The following is an 18,254-nucleotide window of genomic DNA, read 5'->3' on the forward strand; positions in this document are numbered from 1 at the left end:
GTTAGGGATTACAATTCAACATGAGATTTACACAGGGATAAATGTCCAAACTACATCAAAGCTGAAGAACAAAATCAGAGACTTAATACCTGGTTTCATGACTAAGTATAAAACTATAGTAATACAGTGTGATGTTGCTGTAAATATAGATATGTCTACCAATGGCATAGAACAGAGTCCAAAAACAGACTCACACAAAAATGATAACTGATTTTTGATAAAGGTACCAAGGCAATTCTATACAGAAAGGGTAATCTTTCAATAAATGTTGTCAGGCAAATACATAGTAAACTGAAACATCATGGGATGCTCAATCCCCTTAGCTTTCGGGCGAAAGCAAAGCTTGTAATCACCCAGCCCACCAATGACTTACATCGTATCCACTGTTACAGATTCCATGCTGAGTTCACTGCCAAGTGACCAGAAGATCCATCTCGGTTTCCCCTGGACTCAGGCTATTCAGGGACTGCCAACTTTGGTAGACAATGTTCTGTTGCCTGAAAAAAATGCAACAACTGTTGTGATGCAGCAAATACCCCAACAGATGGAATTCTCCACTCATCCAAAATACAGGCAACCAATGAAGGGTCTAGATTCACCTCACAAATCTCAGAATTGATGGTCTTTGTTCTCAGGACACAAGGGGATGTAGAAAGAGGGAAATTAAAGATGTTTTTTTCCAGATGCTGTGAAAAAAAAACAAAAAAGGCAAACGGTGTTGGGACATAGATATCCATTAGCCAAAAGGAAAAGAGAAAGAAGAGGAAGCAGGAACGAGGAGGAGGAAGATGAGGGGAAAGAGGAAGAAGTGGGGAAAAGAAGGTGAGATGGAAGAGGAAAGAACAGAAGGGGATGAGGAAGAGAAGGAAGAAGAGGAACAAGGGGAGAAGTGGAGGGAGTAGTAGGAGGAAGAGGAAAAGAAGCAGCAGCACCCTTGCCCATGATCCTTATCTCACAACTCATACAAGGTCCAAGTAAAAATGGATCACCGACTGAAGTGGAAAACCTAAAACTATAAAAATTCTAGAATAAAACAAAGGAGAGAAAATCTTAGCCACCTTGGGTTAGGCCAACACTTTTTAAATAGAAGAAAAAATGCACAAATTATTAAAGAAAACAATTGATAATGTGGATTTCTTCAAAATTGAAATATTTGCTGTCCAAAAGAACCATTAAGAAAACGAAAACACAAACCATGAGAAAATATTTGCAAAACTATGTTTCACAAACCACTCGTATACGAAATACATGAAGAACTATCATGACTCAAAAATAAAAAGCCAAAATAGCCCAATATAAATGTGCAAAAGATTGAACAAAGGCTTCACCAAATAAAATGTAAGAATGGCAAATAAGTATATGAAAAGACGCTCAACACCATTAATCATTAGCGGCCAGGCACAGCAACTCATGCCTGTAATCCCAGCACATTGGGAGGCCAAGGCAGGAGGATCACTTGAGCCCAGGAGTTCAAGACCAGCCTGAGCAACATAGCAAGATCTCATCTCTACTAAAAACTAAAAAATTAGCTGGGTGTGATGGTGCAAGCCTGTGGTCCCAGCTACTCAGGAGGCTGAGGTGGGAGGATCCCTTGAGCCCATGAGGAGCCCCTTCCAGTAAGCTGAGATGGTGCCAGTGCACTCCAGCCTGAGTGACAGAGCAAGACCTGGTTTCAAAAATAAAAAAAAAAGAAAAGAAAAGAAAAGAAAAAGGCATATTACAATCCCATTAGATGCCACTTCAACTCAGTAGGATGACTGTAATTACAAAACCCGGCAAGACCAAGTATTTGTGAGGAGGCCAACAACTAGAACTCCCATACATTGTTAAATGCCTGTCATATAATTAGTGCTCCAATATATTAGCAATTAGTCATAGCAGTCAGCAGTAGCAGCTATTATGAATATGAGCCACATACAATGCAAAATGAAAAACCCTGACATGGTCTCTATTCTCATGAAGCGTCTAACCACACTTGTTCCCTGTATATGTGAGAATTTTTTGAATTTACCGTCTTAAGCACTCATGTTTCTCTAGTCCTGGGCTAATGCTTTATGTTGTAGCTAGAAATGGTGATTTCAATCTATAACATTACTGGAAAAGAGATCTAGAACTGTGAGAAAATAGTTTATATTGAAAGGGTTAGACCAGGAGCTGTTGATGTTTTTTCTTTTTCTTCTCTTTTTTGTTTTTTGTTTTTTTTCAGTTCGTGTTCTGTTGCCCAGGCTGAAGCGTAGTGGCACAATCATGGATCACCACAGCCTCGACCTCCCAGGTTCAAGCGAACCTCTCACCTCAGCCTGCTGAGTTGTTAGGACCACAGGTGTGCACCATCATGCCCAGCAATTTTTTTTTTAATTTTTGTAGATACAGGGTCTCCCTATGTTGCCCAGGCTGGTCTCAAACACCTGGGCTTAAGCCATCCTTCCACCTTGGTTGGTCTCCCAAAGTGACATCCCAAAGATTACAGGTATGAGCCACTGTGCCTGGCTAAGCTGCTGATTTGAGAAGGGGAGAGAGAGATGGGAATGCTAAACACTATGGATAGATTACTAAAAAGTTCAGAGGCAAAAAACTAAACTAAACTAAAAATTACAACAGCAACAACAAAAGAATCAATTAAGTTGGTGAGTCTGCAAAAGCTTCTGCCACTTCAGAAGTTGCCTGGACTCCAGGGCCACTACTTCTACACAGAGGCAGCTGTGTGTTAGTGAAATAACATGGATCTGAGTCAAACAAAAGCTTAGGAACTGTAAGACCCTGGACAAATCACTTCATCTCTCTTAGCCTTAGATCCTAGGGCACATAATGTTGGATGAATGAGTTAGTAAATCAATGAATGAAAAAACTATAAATTATTGGTGTCATTTCTAGACAAAAAGAATTGTTTTAGTGGACAGGAGAGTGAAAAGAAGCAAAAGCTTTCATATAAGAAATGGAAGAAATAGCAATAAGACACCGGGTAACTTGATCCCTCTATCCAAATCAATGAATAGCTGTCATGAAGAAGATAGAGATTTGTTCCATGTGGTCCCAAAGGCAGGAACCAGGGACTAGTGGGTGTAAGCTCCAGGTAGGCAGGTGTGGACTCAGTAGATAGAAGTTTCTGAATGTGAAGAGTGGCTTCAAAGTGTCATCAGCTACCTGAGGCAGTAGTGAGCTTCTTGGCACTAAATGTCATAAGTAGTGTCAAGACAACTACTTGATAAGATTCAAGAAAAGGGCTTTCAAACATAAAATGGGAGTAGAGAATCTAGCCCAAACTCTCAACTGAGAAAAATGGAGGTATGAATTTGGACATAATGAGTTTGAGAGGAAAGCAAGGCATTCCAGTAGAGGAAAGACCAGGGTGGGTATACAGATGGAAAAGTCATCATGAAAATTCCAATGGCTGAAGATCAGAAACTCATCTGATGCTCCACGACTGGATTTGCTAATTAAAGGTCAAGCAAACCTAAACATTTCAGGAAGCATGCCGGTGGGTGCTAGCCTATATGGTGCCTGGCAGAATCATTGCAGATGCAGCTCCTTGCCAGGGCACATGGCTGGACAAGCGGAGTGCTGGCTGGATTTCACTGCCACTCACCTCCTCAACAGAGCCCCCTCCTGCGAAGTGCAACCTACCCACCTGCTCCATGCAGTGGCCCCAGGTGCCACCAAGACACAGACTTCCATGGCTCCTTCCACAAGGCATCCATGTTGCAGGTGATGCAGGCCCTTTCACGACTTTTTAAGAGAACTTGAAAGTAGTACAGGAAATACTTTTGAGGCCTCTTCTTTTTCTTAGTATTGTTAATAATGATGACAGAAGTAATATTCACAGCCCTTTACAGTACACAAAGTGCATTCACATGCATTATCTAACTTGATTCCCATAACAAACCTGTAAGATACACATTACTATTGTTCCTCACTTTGCAGAAGAGGAAATTGAGGTCTGGAGGGATTAAGCTAGGCCTTAAGTGAAGACTTTAGTGAGCTTCTTGTCACTAAATATCATAAGCAGTGTCCAGACAACTACTTGATAAGACTGACGAAATGGGCTTTCAAACATAAAATGGGAGCAGAGAATTGAACCCAATCCAATCCACTACTAATGGTAGTAAAGGCTTTCTTTTCTTTCTTTCTTTCTTTTTCTTTTCTTTTCTTTCTTTCTTTTCTTTTCTTTTCTTTTTTTGAGACAAGATCTCACTCTGTTGCCTAGGCTGGAGTGAAACGGCATGATCTTGGCTCAACCTCTGTCTCCTGGGCTCAAGCCATCCTCCCACCTCAATCTCCCAAGTAGCTGGAACTGCAGGTGTGTGCCACCATGCCCAGCTAATTTTTTTACATTTTGAAGAAATGGGGTTTCACCATGTTGCCCCGGCTGGTCTCAAACTCCTGGGCTCAGTCAATCTGCCCATCTCAGCCTCCCAAAGAGCTGGGATTACAGATGTGAGTCTATGCCAGGCCAAAGCCTTTTCGTATACAGCATATATTTTACAGTTATAAACTCTCAATCACCATATAAATGTGGAAATCTATTTGCGTAGACCACATTGGCCCTGCAAGAGTCCACAAAGAAGGAAAACACTGAAGAGCACTTAGCAGTCCAAGATTTAGTTGGATCACCCATAACTCCACCCAACCCACTTCATTCAGATCTGCTTGCATGTCCTCATGACCAGCCTCATTCGTTTTCCAATCCTACTTCAGTCTGGGCCTTTCCTTCTAATGAATCCCAACTTTTGGTCCATTTCGAGAGCCTCCTGTTCTTGGCTCTATGTGGTCATGACATGCCCCATAAGTGGTTCTACTCTTACCAAGCCCTCCTCTGACAAGTTTGGGGGATTCCCTTTCATCTGTGGACCTATTCAGGTCCTGCTGAGCCTGGCTTTGCTTCAAGTTTTGTCTTCAGCTATAGAGATGGGTTATGCTGAGTCACCATAGTGAAAGAAGCCTTCCCAGCTTCTTTCTTATCAACAAAGGGAGGTGGCTGGACAGAACTAGACATTCAGTCTACGAGAAGAGCTCAGTCTGGCGCCAGGACTGGCTTAGTGTGTATCAACAGTCAGGACTAGGAGCTGACCAGTGGCTCAAGTCAGAGCTCAAATAGATCTTTCTCTCTGAGAAAGTGGAAATCATTCTCCCAGAACAGCATTATCTAGCCACCAGACTACCTACATCATTCACATGCTTGAGGCCTTCTCTCCTATAATCAGAGATGAAACGTCCTAACAAGAATTAGCCACTCCAGGGCTGGGTGGAATGGCTCACACCTGTAATCCCAGCACTTTGGGAGGCCAAGGCGGGAGGATCACAAGGTCAAGAGATCAAGACCATCCCAGCCAATATGGTGAAACCCCATCTGTACTAGAAATACAAAAATTATCTGGGCGTGGTGGCGCATGCCTATAGTCCCAGCTGCTCAGGAGGCTGAGGCAGGAGAATCGCTTGAACCCAGGAGGCGGAGGCTGAAGTGAGCCAAGATTGTGTCACTGCATGCCAGCCTGGGCAACAGAGTGAGATTCCGTCTCAAACAAACAAACAAACAAACAAAAAAGAATTAGCCACTCCATTCTCTCCGGATCCCAAGCCTCTTGCCGCTCTAGTACTTCTCAAGGACTTCTCCCATGAACCCCTGTCTCTGGGGATCAGAAGTTCCCCTCTCTCTGTCAGATCCTTCACATTGGCTTGCAAATACATAGATGACTCATATTTTAAAAAGTCTCGCCATTGACCCTTGTTCTTACTCCACTCCATTTCTTTACCCTTTACCATAAAATTCCTAGAAAGAGGTCCCTATAGTGGCTGTCTCCACTTGCTCACCTCTGTCTTCAACCCATTTCACTTCAGCTTCTATCCCCAAGAATTCACTGAAATGTCTCACTTCAGCCTCCCGTGGTCAAATTTAATGGTCACTTCCCTGTTTTGTTTCATTTTGTTGGATGTCTTGATACCTCTCTCTCCTGGTTTTTCTCCTACTTCCATCTGTTTTGATGAATGTCTGTCTTTCAAACTTGAAATGAATGATTTCCCTGACTTACACCTACGTCTTCTTCCATTCTCTGCCTCTCTTTAACAGCACCTTGGCTTCAAATATCATCTTTGTGCAATGGGTACTAAATTTATCCTTCCAGCCTGGACTGCTGCCCTGAGCCCCAGGCTCATCCCCTTGTAAGCTGTTTTCTTCACACCTCTACTTGGATCCTAGCAAGCAGCTCTTGCTTTATATGACCTAACAGTGGCCTCTTGATACCTTCCCTCCACTCCCTCCAACCCCTGCTCCTCCTCAGGCCTTCCTATCTCAGCTGTTGGAGCAAGTTGCTCAAGACAAAAACTTCAGCATCACCTTTGATTCCTCTCTTTCTTTCCCTCCCTTATGATATATGTCACAAAACGGTCACTGCGTGTGAACCAAATTTGCTCACTGTCCTCCAATTTCACTACAATCACCCTAGGCCAAGACACTATCATCATATCCTTTAACTACTGCTCTAGCATCCTTACTGAATCACTCCCTGAACTCCCCACGTGTCGGCCTCATCATCCCCACATCAAAATCTGAATGCTCTTTTACAAATGTAAATCAGATCCTGTTACCTTTCTTCAAAACCCTCCTATAGCTTCTCAGCAAAGCTGGAATTCAAACTCCTTACCTTGACCTACAAAGTCCTACTCCACCTGGCCCCTCTCATCTCTCTAATGTTATCTCTTAGATTTTCCTCCCTCACAGGAGAATCGCTTGAACCCAGGAGGCTGAGTCTGCCATGAGCAGAGATCGCACCATTACATTCCAGCCCGGGCAACAGACTGAGACACTGTCTCAAAAAACAAAATAAAACAAAACAAAAAAACAAACAAAAAACGAATTTCCTCCCTTATGACCTAGGTCCAAGTTCACTGGACTTCCTTGTATTTCCTGAACTCACCAAGGTGCCTCCCACCTCTGGCCTTTTCCCAGCCTGTTCTCTCTGCTGGACATGCTCCTCCCCCAGATCTTCTCATGGCAGACTTCTTCTCATCACTCACCAGACATTCTCTGTCACTTATATTATCTCCATTTTTATTGATTTGCTTGTTCATAATTTTTCTTCTCAACTAGAAAATAAGTTGTGTGAGCAAGGACCTTGCCTATCTTGTCTACCAGGACTTTATCACCAAGCTGTGATTAAGCTCTCAATGCATATATGTTGCATGAATGGACGAATGAATCCTCCCACTCTGGAGGTGGAGAAGTCACCATCACCACCATGTTCCAAGTACTGAAGCAGACACACATGAGTTCATGTGACTGCTTTGGTTCAAACCCTGGCACACTGCCTTGGTTCCACCACTTACTAGGTGTGTGATTTGGGGCACATTTTCTCCCTGTATTTCGGTATCCTTATCTAGAGAATGAGGATAATGCTACTACCACCCTCTTAGATTTGCTATAAGCAGGTACAAGTTGACACACTTTAAATAGTGATAGAACAGTGCCTGACATACAGTTAAAGCTCAATAAAAGTTTGTAATGATTATATCATCATAAAGCAATCCTAGAAGGCAAGGTTTCTCAATCTTGGCAGGATTAGCATTTGGGGCAGGATAATTCTTTGTAGTAAGGGCAGGGTGGGGGCAGCATCCTGGCCTCTACCCACCAGATGCCAGTAGCACCTTCCTAGTTATGACAAACAAGTGTCTTTAGACAGTGTCAGATGCCCCTGGAGGCCAGGAGGAGGGCAAAACCACGACTGTAAGACATGGCGCTTTGCCTCTTTTGACAGGTATGACATTGAAGCTTACAGTAGTTAAATAATTTGCCCAGGGTCAAAGGGCTACAAAGTGGTGGAGCTGGAATTCAAACTCTTGTCTTCTGGGCTCCACCGTGCATGCTCTTTCCTCCACAGCTCATTGCCTGAGGCCTAAGCGTCCCTCCCCGCACCCAGGCCTGCATGCTCACTCACAGATCTGTGCTAATTACACAGCAACATAAAACTTTATATGTGGTTTGTTATTTTATATCCAGGAACATGGTCCACAACCTTCATTACATAAAGCAGCTGTGTGTATACTTAGGGTCTAAGTGCTATTTAGTGGTCAGCTCGATGGGGTATTTTGTTTCAAGCATCACATTTCTTTTTTCCCTTTCCATACTCCTATTGAATCCTAAATAGAGGAGTGGAGCCTCACACAGCTTGGGCTAAAGTGAAAGGCAAAAGTCTCCTAAATGGCAATCATCCCACTAATTAGATTGGGAGCCACAGCACAGGAATTACCATATTCGGTATGTATGTGCCCCCCAGTGTGTGTGTGTGTGTGTGTGTGTGTACTAGCCATACCATCTGGCCTGTGCTATCTATTCTGCCTTCCCACTCATGTCTTGAAGGAAGCAAATGCTTTAATGGAACGAGCTAGACAGTCCAGTTCTTCTAATTATCAGCTATATGACTTGAATATGTCATGTCTCCCCTCTGAGACCCAGTTTCCTCATCTTTAAAATGGAGTTAAAAGTATCTGTCTCACAACATCATTAAAATCCTTTAGCTACAGGGTCTGGCACAGAATCGGTCTGAAATAATGCCCAGCTCCTTTTGCTCCTTCATGGGCCAACTGCAACCCAGCCCAGTCCTGACTTCAGCCTGCTGTCTCAATATTCACCCATTCTACTCTAGCCAAAACCTTCTTTTTCCTACCCCACGTTGGCCCTTTCACTTTCCTTATTCCCATTATCTGGAATGCAAGCAAGACCTTTTCCATCAATTTAAATCCTACTTTTCCTTTATAGCCTAATTCAAATCCTGCCTCCTCCAGGATAATTTGGTAGTTCTATATGAAGGTGAGAGTCTTCAGCTCACTGACTTTGCCTGGACTTTTACAATACTACACCACTCACCTGGCCCTTCCATGCATGCAAGTGGGTGGGTGGTGATTTCTAACTCTTTTTCTCTTTTAAAACATTTAATTGACAAATAAAGATGGTAAAGGCTGGCTGTGCATGGTGGCTCATGCCTGTAATCTCAGCACTTTGGGAGGTCCAGGCAGGCGGATCACCTGAGACCATGAGTTCGAGACCAGCTTGGCCAACATGGGGAAACCCCATCTCTACTAAAAATACAAAACTTAGCTGGGCATGGTGGCAGGCACCTGTAATCCCAGCTACTCAGGAGAATTGCTTGAACCTGGGAGGCGTAGGTTGCAGTGTGCCCAGTTTGCGCCACTGCACTCCAGCCTGAGCAACAAGAGTAACACCCTGTCTCAAAAAATAAGAAGATTGCATATGTTTAAGGTATACAAAGTGATAATTTAATATATGTATACATTATGTAACGATTAGTAAAATCAAAGTAATAAACACATCTGTCACCGCACTTACTGTGTATTAGATTCCCAGAACTTATTAATCATATAACTGAAAATTTATACTTTTGACCAGTCCTTCCATACTGTTGGTAAGAATGTAAATTGGTAAAGCCATTATGAAAAACAGAACGAAGTCTCTTCAAAAAATTAGAAATAGAATTACCATCTGATCCAGCAATCCCACTTCCGGATATATATCTATAGGAAATGAAAACAGTGTGACCCAGAGATATCTATACTCACCATATTCATTGCAGCACTATTCACATAAATGCATTTTAACTTACCACCTACCCATGTTTTGTCTTGTTCAGAAATGGCAAGTATCCAGAGGGCAGGACTATACTCCTTCCTGCCTAAGACACCACAGTTCATATGGGGACCCAGCAAATATTCGTGAGTTAACACAGTCGATGCCTCTCATTGCTGTTATATCCCTGAGGCTGCACACAGCCAGTCTGGTACCTGGTATGTCAGCCACCCTGAACCAGCACCCACAATTTATGCAGAGCAAGCTCAGGGGATTATCTCCTCTGAATGGCAGGATGAAGGGCTTTCCAAGATAATGCATAGTCCTTCCTGGTGCAGTCTGATTTCTGAGTCTCCCCAACAGTTCTCCTCCATTCTGCCTCTCCGCCTTCATGCTGACAATCCCTGTATGTGCCAAGTACTTGCAGTCCCATGCCTTTGCACATTCAGTTTCCGCTGCCTGACCTTCCCTTCTTCCTCCTCCCTGCCCAACTCCTGCTCATCTTTAAAAATCCACTCAAACATGACCTTCTCAGCAAAGACCTATGCTGATCTCCTTTCTCTTAAGGCTGACTTCGTTGCTCCTTTTGTCCCCTCTATTTGTTTCCCAAAGCCCCGTTTGTTTGCATCTCCGTTCTCCTCACTGGATTGCATGCTCCCTAAGAACAAAACCCTGAACTGATTCCTGTGTACCCTCTACTCCCCTACTGGGCAGGCCCACGTAGGGTTTTTTGTTTTTAATGAATGCCATATTATATGGCAATTTCAATCCTTTGTTGCACTTTTGTGACTATGTGCCTATTTTCCCATTGCCAGGAGGAAATGCCCTTTTCTGAATTAGTTCCTGCACTTTTTCATTTTTTCTGTTGTTTTTTTTTTTTTTGTTTGTTTGTTTGTTTGTTTGTTTGGTTTTTGAGACAGAGTCTCTCTCTGTCACCCAGGCTGGAGTACAGTGGCGCGATCTCAGCTCACTGCAACCTACGCCTCCAGAGTTCAAGAGATTCTCCTGCCTCAGCCTCCCAAGTAGCTGGGATTGCAGGTGCCTGCCAGTACGCCCAGCTAATTTTTTGTATTTTTAGTAGAGACAGGTTTTCACCGTGTTGCCCAGGCTGATCTCAAACTCCTGACCTCATGTTTCACCTGCCTTGGCCTCCCAATGTGCTGGGATTACAGGCGTGAGCCACTGCGCCTGGTCCTTTTTCTGGCTCTTTCCACCACTCTAGACTGTCTTAAGCACTGCCAACCTCTTGCTCCTAAAGTCAGCTGTCCTTCTCTCCCATGCCCCATGTACTTCCCTCCCACGCCCCATGTCGTTCCATCATCAGATTAACTGCCAACTCAGGTAAGGGAATCGGGGAGAGGGTATGGAGGAGATAGAGCCTGAGGAGCAGGACTAGGATAGGAGTCAGAGCTGGAAGTCAGGCCAGGCTAGGCCCATTTGAAAATGCCAGTGTGGCCAATGGCCAGGGCAATGGCCTTACGGGAGGGCAGCCCTCAGGCCCAGAGCAAAGCTCCTCCTGTCAGTGGACTGCAGCAGGGGAGCCTCTCACCTCCCTCCCTGAGAGACGCTCTGTAGCAGCACTGGGCTCCTGGATCTGCTCAGGAGGCAGACTTTGTTGGTTTAGTTCCGCTACAAGGCTTTCTGCTCCTGCCCCAGCTGTTACAGCCTTCAATTCCTGGTACCAATTTGATTGAACAACTTAATTAAAATGCAATAAAAGGAAAGTGAGCCAGATGTGCCCCAGCGGAGAGGAGGCAAGCTATGAGTCAGTCCCCTGACTCTCTCTTGAGCCCTGTGCTCTTCCCCATCCTGCCTAAAGGCTCTAAGCAGGCTGTGACCAAGGGGCTCAGAACTCCAGTGTTAGGTATACAGGCTCCTAAAGGTGACCTGCCCCACAAACTTCTTCATACTGATGACATGAAACCTCAGTTCTTACCCAGGTCCAGAGAGAACAAATGAATTACAATGAATTACCCAAAGATACCTCGTGAGATGTTAGCAGAAGCAGGATAAGTCTCCAGGACTTAGGACTATCATCATCCAGGGTTTCTCACACTACACAATGTGGGAGGAAAAAAATGGTTTGAAAACACTGAGACCCTTGCTCTTGAGTCTTGAGGACCACTCTCTCTTGAGGCCCCAAACTTATTTATTGGTAACAGCTTTATGGAGACATAATTTACATATCCTATAATCTACCCATTTAAAATGTGATTCAATGGTTTTTAATATATTCACAGAGTTGTGCAACCATTACCATTCTAGAATATTTTCATTACTCCAAAAGGAAACCCAGTACCCTTCAGTTATGGCCCCACCATTGTCCCCATTTTTCCTAGCCCTAGGCAACCACCAATCTACTTTCTGCCTTGCTATATATTTGCCTATTCTGAACATTTCATACAAATGGAATAATATAATATATGTCTTCTTGCAACTGGCTTCATTTGGCATACTGTTTTCAAGATTGATTTATGCCATCCTGGAAAAAGCATGTATCAGTACTTCATTTTGTTTTATGGCCAAATAATATTCCATCATGTGACTATAACATGTTTTTTAAATGTATATATTTAAGGCAAATGATATGATATTTTTATATATCACATTTTGTTAATTTATTCATAAGTTGATGAACATTTGGGTTGTTTCCACCTTTCGGTTATTACAAATCATGCTGCTATCAATGCTGCTATCACGGTTTACGTAGAGTATTTTGTGTGGATGAATGTCTTCAGTTCTCTTGGGTATATATCCAGGAATAGAAAAATCTATTTATTCTTGCATCTCATTAAGAATATCAGTAACAATACTGGTAAAGATCTTAAGACATTATTGCACACATTGACTCATAGAAAGTGAGGGGGACAGGAAACTGGCTGGGGAAAGAGAGGCACAGAGAAGCTAACTGTTCTGCCCTGGTCACAGTCACCATGTGTACCATGGAGGAGGAAGTCATAGCTGACACTCATGAAAATTAGCCAACAAAACTTTTATAATTTTAGGAAAAAAGATACCAGGGAATCTTTGTTTACAATACAGGAGGGGAAGGTTTTTAAAATCCACACACATATTTACACACCATTATTTTAAATTGATCAGGCTCTTTCTTATCCACTATCTGACTTCTGTCTTCTAATTCTCCAATGAGGACCATGTCCCTCCCTCCAGTGGAATTCAGTTCTTACCTCCCCTCATCCTTACCAGCAGAGTGGTGACTTTGTAGGGAGTTTTGGAGCTCCGGAAAGTGGAGGCTCTTTAAAGAACATCTGCAGGTCTGAGCTGCAGGTCTCAGAGCTCTGTGTGTGGGAAGCATGGTGCTGTCCTGTGCTCTCATACATACCATCTGGGCACTCTGGCCTGCTCGGTATCTGTCACCACGTGTGTGTATAGCTAAGAAGCTGAGGTTGCTCCAGACACCCAGTAAACTGAACCATATGAAATTGCCAACATGCATTCACTTGTAACTTACAAAAGTGGCAACTTCATGTGGTACATGAGGGTCAACCTGCCAGTCTCTGGTGTCCCCTTCTTTCCTTCCTGTGTTCCTCCCAACCGCCCAGATCCTGTGCTCTGGAAAACTTTTCTGACCCTCCAGCCCTGCTTGGTCTTTCTCACTCAGCCTTCTGGTGTGGCCATTTTCTAGCTGCTCAATCTGGTACCTGCCGGCATGAGTGGGAGAAATGGGGAGAACACTGGGCTGGGAGTCAGGAGACCGAGGCTTGGGCTCTGGCTCCCTCCTCACTATCTGTCCACTGGTCTCCCTGCCTCCAACTTGCCCCCTCCAATTCATGCCCCCGATGAGCACAGATCTACTCCAGCCATCTTAAACTTCAAATCTTGCAGTAACTTCCTATCACCTGATACCTAGAACGGACAGACTCCCCAGCCTGGCGGAAGACACAGGTTCAGCTCCTGCCACTTGCTTTTTGCCGCAGCCATGGGTAACTACTTGGAGTGCTCTCACACTGCTATGCCTTGGCACCTGCTCTTCCACTTGGAAGGCGTGTGTGCCTCTTTCTCTAAGCCATCTCTGACTTATTTTTCAAGACCATCTCCTAGGCATCTTCCCTGGGCCCCCGGGGTTGTGTTAGGAGCTCTTCCTCTCTGCTCCCATTTCCTTGTGCTTCTGTCTCTCCTGGCCCTCATCATCTGTATTTTAATGGCTTCTTTGCATATCTGTCCCTGTCTGTCTCCTTCTCTAGGCTGTGGGCGGGCTCCTGACAGTATCACCTAATTCATCCCTCAATACCTGTTGTCAGGATAGGAATAGACGACAACTTCTCCTTTAACAGAACCAAGCAGGGGTGCCTGTGCCTCCCTTTCTTCATTTGCTGGAAACAGCTCAGAAGCTTAGATCTTGCGCCCTGGCTTTCTCTAAGTCTCATTTGCCTCTTGGGGACGAATAGGTTGGTTTAAGGGGTCTTTCAAGTCTTGTGGTCTAAGACACTGTGATATCAATCCTCACTCTTCCAGAGACAGGCAAAGGGATACTGCGTGGGTCCAAGGACATAGATAAGAGGAGATTTACTTAAATGGAAGATTCCAAGGAATTTTGGGGATTTCTTTTTCTTTTCTTTTTCAGTTGGTGTTTGCAGACCACCTACCAAGCTCATCCCAGCGCTACGCATGTCATAAAGTTGTACACAGCAGCTTTCTGAATTTTAAGAGACTGCTACCTCCCCAGTCCAACTTCTGTCCCTCTCGCTGTTCGCCCCTGCCAGGATCTGCGGGAGGGACGCTTTGGGCGAGGCAGGTCCCCAAATCTGTCGCTGCCACCCAGTCCGCGTCCGCCGCTGAGCCCGCGGAGGTTGGCCGAGCCGGCCATTAACCCGGGCGCCCTCTGGCGGTCGCACGGCGAAGCTGCGGCCCGGTCGCGCCTGGCAAGGGGAAGGAGGAGGGATGGGGGAGGAGGCGCGGGCAGGGGAGGGAGGAAAAAGTTGCGCTGGGAAGTTTGGAAAGTTGGGAAGTGGCTGCTGCGGGCTTCGCCTCCCTCCGCGCGTGTGAGGGAGCGAGCGAGGGAGCCAGAGAGGAGCGAGCGAGCGCCTGCCATGCCCATCAGACCCCGCCTCGCCGCGCCCGGGCGCGGAGCTAGTCCCGACTCCCTGCCGCCCGGCCCGGCCCGGCCCGGCGCGGCCCCGGTCCCCCGCCCCCGCGCCCCCCGCGCCAGGTCCTCCCCTCCCCCGCCTCAGCGGCCCCAGCCCCCCGCCCGGCCCGGCTCCGCGCCGCTCTCCCGCCCTCCTCTCTCCCTCTCTCCCGGCCGCGGAGCAGCATGGCGGAGCCCGGGCAGCGGCCGCGCGGCCGCCCGCCGCCCCTCTGAGCCGGACTCGGGGGCAGCCGGCCGCCCCAGAGCCGCCCCCCACCCCTGCCGCGCCCGCCGCCGCACTTGTCCCACTGCGCGCCTCCTGGAGCGCCGCGCACCCCTGGGACCCTTGCGCGCCCCGGGTGCCCAGCATAACCCCGGGACCCCCGCGCACCCCGGGTTCTCGGTTCTGCCCCAGGAACCCCGCGCGCCCCTGAACCCCGACGCAGCTCCGGGACCCCGCGCGTCCCCGGACCCCAACACGCCCTCAGCACCCGGGGGCTCAGCCAGCGAGGTTGAGCGCCCGGGGGCGGGGCCCAGTCCTAGAGGGTCCCCGTCTTCCAACAGACGGAGCCCCGCCCCAGAGAAACCCCCAGGTTCGACAGGGACAGTCAGCCACGCCCCAGAGGGCGACCAGCATCCTGTGGCTGGAGCCCAGTGCTCCAGAGGAAACTCCGTGCCCAACTGGGGGCTCCCCGCCCCGCTGAGGGGCGCCGCCCAGGAGGGTCCCCCGCGCCCCGCGGGCCCCGGCAGGATGCACGCCGCCCTGGCGGGGCCGCTGCTCGCCGCCCTCCTCGCCACCGCTCGCGCTCGCCCGCAGCCCCCGGACGGAGGACAGTGCCGGCCGCCCGGATCGGTGAGCGAGCACCTTCCCAGCCACTCTCCCGCCTACCTGGGTATTCCAGTCCCATGGGACGATGGTTTGGGTACTGCTTCCGCACCCACCTTAGCCCACCCGCTCCACTGCCACCCGCCGGGCGCAGCCTCGGGCGCCCTTCCTTAGCTCCTGCCTGCCCCGGCTCCAGCTCCAAGCCAGGAGCGAGAAGGGGCGCTCCCTCTCCGGTTCCTTCTCCACACGCTGCAGCTCTCGGGCTCTCCTCTTGACTTGTGGTCCTGCTTGGACGCTTCCTCTCTCTCTGCCCCTTTTTGTCTCTCCTTTCTCATTTTTTTTCTCTCTTTACCCTTCTCGTCTCTTTGCCCGTTTCTGACTGTGTCTTTCTACCATTCCTTGCTCTTCTCTTGACTTCTATCGAACCCTTTTGCTCTCCCATTCACACACTCTGCTCCCTCCCAGGCTTCCCTCTTTCTCCCTGCCCTCCAACCCTGACCTAAGACAACCTTTCTCCCTGTTGCTGGTTCTCACCTCCATCTCTGCGGTCCAGGCTCCCACCACCTACTCTCCCAAGCGTCCGTATTTCATGAAAAGGGGGAAGATTTCAGAGGAGAGGAAAAGGCAATGCCAGGACGTACTGGCCTAATATTTCCTGGGGTCGAGTGATTACTGGTTCTCCTAATTTTCCTTCCAAAACAAAGAACCTCTTTATTTCCTTCAGTATCTTTCCCTCTAAGTGTAAATTAATGCATTGACAGTAACCCTGAAGTGGAGGCCAGGAGACCGTAGGGTCTGGCTGCTGTCGGTGTGCTGCCTGTCAGCCCGGAATTCGCTGACCCTGGGCAAGGTGCACCTCCAGCGGCCTGTCTTGTGCACAAACAGGGAGCTCGTTGGCTGGCTGGGCTCTCAGTCTATCGCCAACATGCTGGGATTTACAGTTTTGGGTAGTGAGTAAACTAAGGTACTATTCTCCCACAATCCACCCATCCCAACACATACTTCTCATTTGTGCTAGAATCAGTCAGGAAAATGTTATGAGTTGGTCTAAAGCTTGCAAGTGGTCAGTGGGCACTCCAGGGATTTTTCTGGATGGAAAATGGCTTTGCCTAAGAGAAATGACAGTCCCCTTCTTATGCCCTTTATGCCCAGCCCTGACTTGGATCTGTAGAAAGGACCCCTGTCTGCATACCTCTCCTCAGCTCCTACACACGCGCGCACACACACACACGCGCGTGCACACACACACACACTCCCCAAAGTCAGAGCTTAGGTCATAGAAAATGACAAACAACTGGGGTTGGAGATCAGGTATACATTTTTAGGGGAGGAGCCTGGAAAGTACCCAGAATATGTACATTTCTTGGGACTAATTGTAATGGAATCCTTTCCTCCCAAGCCAGATTCTGAAACTTGACTTGGCCTTGCAAGATTTTAAAGCACTTTCTCATCTATGGTCTCAGCTGGTCGAGCAAAGTAGCCGACACCCCAGACCTGCCCTCCAAAAAGAAAAGTGTATTCACCGTGATGAATGTGAAGTAGCTGTTTAAATAGGTGTGCTATTTTTAATAGGTGTTCTGCTTTCAAAGTGCTCTTGGCATATATCTTCTAATGGTTGGATTTAAAAGTTATATGACTTCCTCCCTTCTTGCCAGAGCAGGACTCTTGGTCCCCCTTTCCCCACCCTCCACATGAAACACCACCGGTGAAGGTTTGACTTGGCCAAGCATGAATATTCTCAGGTGGTGTGGCAGTCCTTGGCACTCACGGCAATTGCTAATCATGAGAGTTTCCCTTCATTGCTGACTTCCTCTGTGCCTGGCACTGGTCTGAGGGCTTAATATGCATATATTGTATCTTTTAATCTTCCCAACAACCCCTGAGGTAGTTGCTTTCACCCCCATTTTACAGATGAGGAAACGGAGCCTGTGGGAAGTGAAATGATTCACTCAAGATCATACATCTAAGACAGGGCAAAACTAGGTTTTCGATGTGGGTCTTTCAGGCTCCAAAGCCCTGGCTCTTTACCATGGCCTGTGTATGGTCTCTGCCTCCCATCCCCACCTCCCTCTGCATCTCCCTCTGGGCTACCCTGACTCTACTCTGTTGCCTTCGGCCTCACTGCCTTGCCTTTCCTCTACTCCTGCAGCAGAGGGACTTGAACTCCTTTCTGTGGACGATTCGTCGTGATCCTCCGGCCTACCTGTTTGGCACTATCCATGTCCCCTACACCCGTGTCTGGGACTTCATCCCGGACAACTCCAAGGCAGCCTTCCAGGCTAGCGCCCATGTCTACTTTGAGCTGGACCTGACAGACCCCTACACCATCTCGGCCCTGGCCAGCTGCCAGCTGCTGCCGCACGGGGAAAACTTGCAGGATGTGCTGCCTCGCGAGCTTTACTGGCGCTTGAAGCGCCACCTGGACTACGTCAAGCTGATGATGCCCTCCTGGATGACGCCCGCTCAGCGGGGCAGGGGGCTCTATGCTGACTACCTATTCAATGCCATCGCGGGCAACTGGGAGCGCAAGAGGCCCGTCTGGGTGATGCTCATGGTGAACTCGCTCACGGAGAGGGACGTGCGCTTCCGCGGCGTGCCCGTGCTCGACCTCTACCTGGCCCAGCAGGCTGAGAAGATGAAGAAGACCACAGGGGCTGTGGAGCAGGTGGAGGAGCAGTGTCATCCCCTCAACAACGGGCTCAACTTCTCCCAGGTAGGCATGCAGGGTCCCAGCCTGGAGCTGACAGCCCTGGGCGTCTGGGTCCTCT

General features: G+C 47.6%; 1 protein-coding gene across 1 annotated transcript in view; it reads left to right on the forward strand.

Annotated features, from left to right (window-relative positions):
- The first annotated feature begins 14,821 nt into the window (after window positions 1-14,821).
- The window catches only part of TRABD2B (TraB domain containing 2B), a 230,362-nt gene continuing 226,929 nt past the window's right edge, over window positions 14,822-18,254 (forward strand). Inside the window, exons 1-2 of the mRNA XM_023187726.2 lie at window positions 14,822-15,513; window positions 17,636-18,199. Of these exons, the coding sequence (XP_023043494.1) occupies window positions 15,412-15,513; window positions 17,636-18,199 (666 nt within the window). The 5' untranslated portion in view covers window positions 14,822-15,411. The remainder of the gene's footprint in view (window positions 15,514-17,635; window positions 18,200-18,254) is intronic.

The sequence above is a fragment of the Piliocolobus tephrosceles genome, chromosome 1 (genome assembly GCF_002776525.5).
Source record: "Piliocolobus tephrosceles isolate RC106 chromosome 1, ASM277652v3, whole genome shotgun sequence".
Lineage (NCBI taxonomy): Eukaryota > Metazoa > Chordata > Mammalia > Primates > Cercopithecidae > Piliocolobus > Piliocolobus tephrosceles.